Source organism: Homalodisca vitripennis, unplaced genomic scaffold, assembly GCF_021130785.1.
Source record: "Homalodisca vitripennis isolate AUS2020 unplaced genomic scaffold, UT_GWSS_2.1 ScUCBcl_9592;HRSCAF=18130, whole genome shotgun sequence".
NCBI lineage: Eukaryota > Metazoa > Arthropoda > Insecta > Hemiptera > Cicadellidae > Homalodisca > Homalodisca vitripennis.
In genome coordinates, this window is record NW_025785711.1 from 1 (window position 1) to 10331 (window position 10331).

General features: G+C 44.7%; 1 protein-coding gene across 1 annotated transcript; it reads left to right on the plus strand.

Annotated features, from left to right (window-relative positions):
* The first annotated feature begins 8410 nt into the window (after positions 1-8410).
* On the plus strand, positions 8411-8914 carry LOC124374683 (sentrin-specific protease 2-like). The gene has a single exon (XM_046832857.1). It carries the CDS (start codon positions 8411-8413, stop codon positions 8912-8914), a length of 504 nt encoding a protein of 167 aa, XP_046688813.1.
* The last annotated feature ends 1417 nt before the right edge of the window (positions 8915-10331 follow it).

A 10331-nucleotide genomic window follows, 5' to 3' on the forward strand; every position in this document is an offset into this window, starting at 1 on the left:
AAACAAAAGTGTAAAATCAAAAGCACGTACAATTTGCATTTTGCCATGTGACATAGTTAGTTAAATATGACGAGGTTACTGTGTTTTAGATTGATCGGTCGGAATTTCGTTACGGTTTTTCGCATTCTTCGTTATCCTTTCTATCGGTCTCATTAAACATAGGTAATAGAGTTGAGAGAGATACCACGAGAATGACATAGCTATAAATTCCACTTACTTTCCTCTGCTTTCACTTAGGATTTTAGAAAAGTGAAGAGTCCTCTTAAATTCCTCTTCCGTGTATCTGCGTACGTGCCTATATGTCTCTTACCACAGGATATGTCCAAGAATAAGCTGAGGTTTAAACCTTAAATTTTGAATACAAGTACAGATGAGCTATTTATCAATTCATTAAGGTATATTTCTCTCTTTTCTGTCTGGAGGCTGAACATTTCTTTGTTTATCCGTAGGACGTTTCACAAATAAAACGAGCTACCTGTATATAGATTTGAACAACCAAACCTGCGGATTGACAACCAACAATGTAGGTTGTGATTCCTGAACTTAGGCGTGCCACAACGCTTTGGTAAGATTTGTTTATTTTAACCTAGTTTTGTAATTATGTATTAGTAGGTTAGTTCTTTACCTGAAGATGTAACATGTCATTTTTATAGGGTGTGGTAAATAAGGAATTTTTTATTATGTTTTTGAGAGGAGAATATTTTTTAGTTAATGACATGTTATGATTATTATTTCTTCCACCTACGATTATACTCTAGTAGCTCAACGCAGGAGACGTCAGCTGACGAGGTCCGGCTCGACCGGTAAGAGCCAGAGTTTCAGGATACATCCGCCGGAGTTCGCTTCAAGGGCTGAAGCGCCTTACAGCGGACGACTCGAGTACTACAGTACGTAAGTACGCTGTGCCTGGCTTCCTCGCTCTCCTCGGTCGCTGTCTCTCGGTCGCTGTCTTTCGGTCGGTGATTGCAGTCGAAGTCGTCGAGTCGGAGTCGCCGCCCCCCACAACACGCCACGATAAGGTGCTAAGTAAGTAGGTTACTTATTTACCTGCCAAAAACACGCTTTTACCTGAAACTTGCCTAGTCACTAACGATAGGATAAGTACGCAACGTTACGTACTTAAGCTGCTAACGGAATATAATTATAGATATAAAGTGTAGCAAGAAAATAGATCAGTACGAAATAAGATTAGATTCTATTACTAGTAAAGAAAGAGTTTGAATTTAGTTTTACTTAATTTATCGTTTCTTTTCGAGGCCACTGGGTCGCTTGACGTTACGTTGGCACCAGTGTTCCTGAACTTCGGGCTAGGCGTAATTTAATTTAGTTTTACTTAATTTGTCGTTTCTTTTTCGAGGTCGCTGGGTCGCTTGACGTACGTACGTTGGCACCAGCGTTCCTGAATTTTGGACTAGGATTGAACGTAGTTTAGCGTTTATATTTAATTTAATTTAGTTTTTACTTAGTTTATCGTTTTCTTTTTCGAGGCCACTGGGTCGCTTGACGTACGTTGGCACCAGCGTTTTCCTGAGCTTCGGGCTAGGTTAAATTTAGTTTAATTTTTTTAGTTTATCGTATCTTTTCGAGGCCGCTGGGTCGCTTGACGTACGTTGGCACCGGCGTTCCTTAGCATCGGGCAGGACGTAATTTAGTTAAGCTTTGAATTAGTTTATCGTTTCTTTTCGAGGCCGCTGGGTCGCTTGACGTACGTTGGCACCAGTGTTCCTTAGTTTCGAGCTCTAGGCGAGCTAGGCACGATTTCGAGCGAGCTAGTGTTTACATTTAGTTTTTATTTAGTTTATCGTATCTTTTCGAGGCCGCTGGGTCGCTTGACGTACGTTGGCACCGGCGTTCCTTAGCATCGGGCAGGACGTAATTTAGTTAGGCTTTGAATTAGTTTATCGTTTCTTTTCGAGGCCGCTGGGTCGCTTGACGTACGTTGGCACCAGTGTTCCTTAGTTTCGAGCTCTAGAGGAGCTAGGCGCGATTTTGAGCGTGCTAGTGTTTTACATTTAGCTTTTATTTAGTTTATCGTTTCTGTTTGAGGCCGCTGGGTCGCTTGACGTACGTTGGCACCAGCGTTCCTTAGTTTCGAGCTCTAAGGCGAGCTAAGGCACGATTTCGAGCGAGCTAGTGTTTACATTTAGTTTTTTATTTAGTTTATCGTTTCTTTTCGAGGCCGCTGGGTCGCTTGACGTACGTTGGCACCAGTGTTTCCTTAGTTTCGAGCTCTAGGCGAGCTAGGCGCGATTTTGAGCGAGCTAGTGTTTACATTTAGCTTTTATTTAGTTTATCGTTTCTGTTTGAGGCCGCTGGGTCGCTTGACGTACGTTGGCACCAGCGTTCCTTAGTTCGAGCTCTAGGCGAGCTAGGCACGATTTCGAGCGAGCTAGTGTTTACATTTAGTTTTTATTTAGTTTATCGTTTCTTTTCGAGGCCGCTGGGTCGCTTGACGTACGTTGGCACCAGCGTTCCTTAGTTTCGAGCTCGAGTCGAGCTAGGCGCGAATTTGAGTGAACTAGTGTTTACATTTAGTTTTTATTCAGTTCATCGATTCTTTTCGAGGGCCGTTGGGTCGCTTGACGTACGTTGGCACCAGCGTTCCTTAGTTTCGAGCTCGAGTCGAGCTATGTGTGATTTCGAGCGAACTAGTGTTCGCATTTAGATTTATTTAGTTATAATTTCTCTTTTTTGGGCCGCTGAGTCGCTTGTCGTAAGTCGGCTCCAGCGTTCCTCGTTTTCGAGCTTCAGTTGAACTAAACAAACTGTCGTATTAGGGGACGTTTAGGGTAGTGGAACAGTCATCCTAAAGCAAATGCTGACGCCTTCCCTTTATTCCTTTCGTTTCCGAGTCTGCGATGATGAAAGCATGTTGATCCGTTGATCATCGGTGCTGTATTTGCTTCGGCTTTTGGTTTCACATTAATTCGGTTCTGAGCTGAACTTGGAAACTACCTCTCCCTTTCGAAACCCTGGATTTTACCCCTCTCGACTGTTCTATCCGGTTGTCTTAGGGTTATATATTTTTATAAACTATCCCTGACCCGATTAAACGTTATAAATTTGGCGCCCGAACAATTGGACGAAATTAAACGATTACATTTTCTTAAAATACTGTATATTTAAGGAAATTAGTTTAAAAATGTTTGAAAACGTTATATTTTTGCAAGTTCTTTGCAGTTTTACACTGGCTGTTGGGTGTATTTTATATTTTGCCAACCTCAAACAAAAGGGTCGATTTAGATAAGACTAACGGTACTAAGTGTGATAAAGATACGCCTGTACCTTTGTCAACAGGAAACTCGACCTTCTGCCACACTTAATGTTCCCACTAGGCAACCGGAAAACAATAAAAGATAAATCCCCAACGGAAAATGACCCATATGTTGGATGGGCCTATCGTTTAGACAAAAACGCAGCTAACGTAACGAATTATTAAAAATACAATCTTGATAGTGAGGGAAAAAATTGACGAACTAAGAAAACGATACGTAGCATATTTACGGTCGGATAAATTAACGACTTCAGAGCGCGAGGTTGAGAAACGAAAATAATAGGATGGACTATGCGGGCGTATTAGGAGGCAATTCCGTATCTCACACCCACAGGGTACTGAGCAGCAACGAGCAAAACGAAAAGCATGGCTCTTCGTGAAATTCTTGGACTCCCTCCTAACGCTTGACAGCAGAAACTCTAAGGGAAATGATTTTATCATTAAAAACCAGTAGGGAATCCCAGCCTACAGCTCATGGCACGATGGGAACTTCCGCACGCAAACGTAGTACATAGTTATCAATCGATGTTAGCAAGCTATTCACTTCCGACGTATACAGAAGCGAGTGCTGTCGGATTACAAAAACAGCCAGGTGGTTTCGATCGGCAGAACAACTCGCCTAACTTATGCAACCTAGTAAGGAAATGGAATCTTCGTTTTGACGGAGTGAAAGGACCGATCTCGTTCTTAGAGAGATTGGATGAGCTACTCGACGCGTACGGCATTGAACGAAACGACATCCTTACAGCCTTGCCAGAGATTTTCCAAAACTCTGCACTTCTGTGGTATAGGAACAATAAGGACTTATGGAACAATTATGTGGATTTTCGGAGGGACTTTGAAACACAGTTTCTTCCTCCTGGATATAAACAAAATCTTGACGACGAGATCCGGAAGCGTACACAAGGTCAAGAGGAGCAATTTAAAGACTTTGTCGTGGCTTTAATGACATTAATGCGCAGAAGAGGCTCGTTAACACTAGACGAAAAACTCAATATTTTATATTCAAACATGCGTCCCGAGTATAAAACTTACGATGAAACGACAAGAATGTAGGACCATATCGGATATGATTCACCAGGCTGAGCAGTATGAAGAATATTTGAGGGCCCGAAACCACTTACCGGCCTCCTCCACTGCCATCACTCGCCCTAGTGCCAGAGACGGCATACTGTGCAAAGAAGAAGTTTGATAAATCTCACGAAGCGTCTGTGGTTAGCGAGAACGGCGTTACAAAGACAAAACCCGCTCAAGTAGAAAATGAAATGAGTTGCACCATTCATGGCGAGGCGAACCACACGCAAGGACGGACGACAGAAACCAAAATTGTCAAACCTAACGTTCAAAAAGATAAACGTGAGCTTAACGTGAGGTTCCAAAACCCCAGTTAACACGGTGAGGCGTATACGCGACGACACCATATGTTGGAACTGCGAAAAAAGGGGGCATTTTTTTCGAGAATGCCAGAGGCCCAAGACCTTGAGGTGTTTTTATTGTAAGCGACAAGGTATAGCAACTACCGCTTGCAATTGCCAGACGGGAAACGGTCGGTGGACTCAGCCGAGAAGGGGTCACCTGAGTCCCAACCGAAGAAATTAAGAACGACCCCAGAAGACTGGCAGAGTTTGGCTTCACACAATAGCGAATTTTTCTGGATCAGTACAGAGTAGCAGAAACATGGACAGCAGACCACACATCGAAATAGAAATCTACGGTAGCATATTTTCTGCTCTAATAGATACTGGGGCAACGATTTCGATGGTGGGAAAGAGACTAGCTGAGCTTTTGAGAAGAAACGGAAATGTACCATTTAAACGCCCGATGAAAATCCGGATGGCTGATGGCTCACAGACATCGTTAGAAGAATATTATACGTTCGAAGGCTTGATTTCCTATAGAGATACGACGCATACGTTCGAGGCACTTTGCGTGCCGTCACTTACTTCGGACCTGATAGTTGGTGTCGATTCGATTGAATCGTTGGGGTTGTTGACATATGATTTCCCTCCCAAGACGCGACATGAACATAATATCTTCTTAAAGAAGAGTGATGTAGGGGATGTTGGCGGATTGAATCAGCTTTCAGAAGATGAACAAGAGGTCTTAGAAACATTTCTAACAGAGGAGTTGCCTAAATTCGATGATGTTACGGGTTAAAACAACACTAGTTGAACACAAGATTCGCCTGATCGATAATACACCTATTAAACAAAGGTACTATACGAGAAATCCGGCAATGCAGGCTGTACTAGAAAAAGAGTTAGAGCGTATGATCGAAGCTGAAGTGATCGAACCGTCTTCGAGTCCGTGGAGCTCACCGATTGTACTTACCAAAAAACCATCTAGTGCATACAGAGTATGTATCGATTTTCGGCGTCTCAATGCAGTCACGGTGAAGGATGCTTACCCCTTGCCACAAATCAACCTCATTCTAGAAAAACTCAAGGAAGCCCGCTATATTTCGACCATCGACCTCAAAGACGGATATTGGCAGGTCCCTTTATCAGAGGAAAGTCGGCCGCTGACAGCATTCACTGTACCTGGAAAAGGATTGTTCCAATTTCGCGTCATGCCATTTGGTTTGCATTCGGCTGGGGCTACCTTCCAGCGCCTCTTGGACACCGTTATAGGACCAGAATTGGAACCTAAAGTGTTCGCCTATCTGGATGACTTGGTTATCGTGAGCCCTAACTTCGAGGCTCATCTAGAGCTTCTTCAAGAGGTTTTTTCAACGACTAAGAAGAGCAGGTCTGAAACTTAACCCTGCCAAATGTCACTTCTGCAAAACTGAACTGAAGTATTTGGGTCACGTTGTGAACGACAGGGGCATTAAGACAGATCCAGAGAAAGTTCGAGCCATTGTAGAATTTCCTAGGCCGTCCAATTTGAAAACTCTAAGAGGCTTCCTTGGTATGGCCTCGTGGTATCGGAGGTTCGTCCCCAACTTCGCGTCTCTGACCACCCCCCTCACGAGACTGTTGAAGAAAGATACTAGATGGCAATGGACGGAAGAACAGGAGAGTTCATTCAAAACTCTTAAGGAAAAGTTAACGACTACGCCTATCCTAGCCTGTCCTGATTTTGGACAAACGTTTGTTTTAAGAGTGGACGCCTCGGGCGATGGCCTTGGAGCATCGTTAACACAAACACAGAACGGAAAAGAAGTTGTGATTGCGTACGGTAGCAGATTGTTGACGGGCAATGAACGCAAATTCTCAGTCACAGAAAAAGAATGCTTAGCGCTAGTCTGGGCCGTAAAAAAATTTCGCCCATACCTAGAGGGATATCACTTTATCGCAGAATCGGACCATCAGGCTTTGAGATGGTTACAAAAGTTAGAGACTCCTTCTGGTCGGCTGGCCCGCTGGGTGTTGGAACTCCAGCAACACGATATGGAGATACGATACCGAAAAGGAGCCCTAAACAAAGTGGCTGACGCTCTGTCTCGGAACCCGGTATATGAGCAACAAATTGAGCATATAGGATCATTTACGGCTGAAAATTGTTCAGCTCAGAAAAAGAAGGCAGGTAAACAGAAGACCACGTCAGGAAGGAATTACGGATGAATCCAATGATGTAGTGATGGTTGATAGGAACCTATGGTATAAAAGGCTATACAAGATGGCCAAAAAGGGTGACTCAAATCTAATTATAAAAGATGGGAACCTCTATCGTCGAGTAGTAGTAAAAGGAAATGACGGACGCAGACAAGCCCACTGGAAAATGTGTGTTCGCGAAGAAGACCGCCCGAAAGTACTGCAAGAAAATCACGATAAAGAAACTGCAGGTCATTTGGGGGTTAGGAAAACCGCCTTAAAGCTCTCACAATGTTACTACTGGCCAGGTTGGTTTCGTGATGTGAAGGCATACGTTAGAAAATGTCTTACATGTCAACGATATAAAGTTGAACAAACCAAGCCCGCCGGGAAGATGTATTTTCGTAAGCCCCAAGGTCCGTGGTACACGGTTACCGCAGATATAGTCGGCCCCTTACCAAGATCGAAGAGTGGAAATCGGTTTATACTAGTATGTCAAGATTACTACAGCAAGTGGTTAGAACTTAGTCCACTTAGATCGGCCACGGCAGCTAATGTGGTAAAGAATTTCAAAGAGATGATTTTGTTCAGATACGGTGCACCCAGCGTTTTAATAACCGATAATGGGTCACAATTTGTTTCGAAAATTTTTCGGGATCTTTGTAGGGACTGGAACGTCGACTGTCAAACTGACGGCCCCTTATAGTCCTCAGAGCAATCCAGTAGAACGTTCTAACCCGCGTCATCAAAACCTTGATATCGCAATTTCGTTGGTGAAGACCACCGATCGTGGGATGCTAAACTAAGTGAGTTTAGATATGCATTAAACACAGCGAACCACGAATCAACAAACTTCACGCCAGCCATGCTTAACTTTGGACGCGAGCTGAGACTACCTAGAGCAATATGTGGACCTGCGTTTGAGTACTCCGGCGACCAGGAAACGACTACACGAGAAGAACGACACGAACAACGAATGGAAGAATTTAAAAGGATTTATCAAAAGCTGTCATCGCAATTTAGCCCGTGCCTTCCAGAGGCAGTCACGATATTATGACCTCAGGCGACGAGATCATAATCTCCGTGTTGGACAGTTGGTCTGGAAAAGACATCACACCCTATCTTCAGCTCCTGACGCGTATGCATCGAAGCTAGCTCCCCGTTTTGTAGGCCCTTTCGAAGTAATTAGGTTTAAAGGCCCAAATGTCGTCGAGTTGAAAGACCGTTCAACAAACAAGACTCAAACGGCCCACGTAAAAGACTTGAAAAATTACACGGGGTCGGACTAAAGGGAGGAAATTAATAAATAAGTAATATATATCGTCACTGGCTCAGTGAAATTTAGTGGTAGTTTGTTTTGGATGCATGAACGTAAGCTTGACGAGATGCTTTATTTGCAGGCTATATTGAAAATACTGCACGAGGTTTATAGACAGCTTCCTGCTTGAGAAACGCCTGTCCCACGCTTCTGTAGCTACGAAGAATAACTCAGTGCGAGCTAGCATGGAGTATCTCCGGCCAGTTACTACAGCCGAGTTCTGGAGAATTGGATTGCCTATTCCCTGGTCAAAGGATTAACGGAGACGTTATTAACGCGTACATGCGGTTGTTGGAAAGGAGGAGTATTTTCTACGCCACCGTACCTGTGACCTATTCTGTAGACACATATTTTTTTGAGACCTGGGAAAGAGGGGGCTACGATCGAGTGAAGAGCGCGTTTAAGGGGATCAACCTCTTTTCTAGGGACATGATTCTGTTCCCCTTACACTTAAGGGACTACGAGGGAGGTCACTGGGCACTTATCGCCGTGAAACCAAAACTCAACCTCATCAGGTCACTTGACTCCTTGGGACATCCCCGGACTAAAGAGATGCGAGTGATCCTCGAGTTTATGGAAAATAATGCAGCGGAAAGGAAAGTAATATTTGACAGGGACGTTTGGATAATATGCAACACACCAGACGAGTGCCCCAAACAACAAAACGCTACGGACTGTGGAGCGTTCGTATGCGCCTACGCAGAACTCTTGTCAGCGGGGGACACGCCGTCGGGGAAAAACCATCAACCCCCTGGAAACCCGAAAAGACGTAGCTCGGGCGCTTAGGAGAGGGAAAATATCCCAGGAGGACTTCCGGGTCTACGGCGAAGCAGGAGACAGGATGTCAAACGAGAGGGTCGTCGCGGTAGCCGAGGAAGATTTCGTTTTGATCAGAGAGCTAAGCGAGGCGATTGGAGATTTAGTTCCTGCGTCCCCCGGAACTCCCGCTAAGCAGAGGAGAGGAGGATGACCCCGGGAGAGGCATAGTTCTACCGGATCTAACGATGGAAGAGCCTGTGGTGATGACGCCGAGAACCAATACTCCCACGGACGAGCGGACGTCTTCCTGGCTGTCCATAACAGCGAGTGAGACGTGGGAGATGGTAGAAGATGAAAATTGCGGCGCGCCGGAAGATCCGAGTGTCAGCACCCGCCGCTAAACCCAGGACGCCAACGAGCCCAGCAGTAGCGACGATGACTTGTGAGGATGCCCGACATAGGCTTCATGACCATTCGTCAGTTCTTCGGAACGGCCGTGGGAGTAACCCCCTCGTATGGAAAACCAAACGCCCAAGACACCCAGTAAGGGTAAGGCTCCAGAACCCTGATGGAACGTGGTACCGAACAAACGCGAAAAAACGTTACAAAGAAACCAAATTAAAGGGCAATAGCCTCCGGAAGCAGTGATTTGCCTTCAATACGTAACGGCCCCGACGCAGGAAGCGATCTGCAGTTTAAGTTTACGTTTTACAGAAGAAGCCTTTAGTTTAACTTTTTCTCATTTTGTTTCCCCGAAGTGGGTGGGGGATGTAACATGTCATTTTTATAGGGTGTGTAAATAAGGAATTTTTATTATGTTTTTGAGAGGAGAATATTTTTTAGTTAATGACATGTTATGATTATTATTTCTTCCACCTACGATTATACTCTAGTAGCTCAACGCAGGAGACGTCAGCTGACGAGGTCCGGCTCGACCGGGTAAGAGCCAGAGTTTCAGGATACATCCGCCCGGAGTTCGCTTCAAGGGCTGAAGCGCCTTACAGCGGACGACTCGAGTACTACAGTACGTAAGTACGCTGTGCCTGGCTTCCTCGCTCTCTCGGTCGCTGTCTCTCGGTCGCTGTCTTTCGGTCGGTGATTGCAGTCGAAGTCGTCGAGTCGGAGTCGCCGCCCCCCACACACGCCACGATAAGGTGCAAGTAAGTAGGTACTTATTTACCTGCCAAAACACGCTTTTACCTGAACTTGCCTAGTCACTAACGATAGGATAAGTACGCAACGTTACGTACTTAAGCTGCTAACGGAATATAATTATAGATATAAAGTGTAGCAAGAAAATAGATCAGTACGAATAAGATTAGATTCTATTACTAGTAAAGAAGAGTTTGAATTTAGTTTTACTTAATTTATCGTTTCTTTTCGAGGCCACTGGGTCGCTTGACGTACGTTGGCACCAGTGTTCCTGAACTTCGGGCTAGGCGTA

Bases quoted from the DNA above. Each gene is read 5' to 3' on its own strand.
- LOC124374683 (XM_046832857.1), top strand. From the start codon at position 8,411: ATGCGGTTGTTGGAAAGGAGGAGTATTTTCTACGCCACCGTACCTGTG.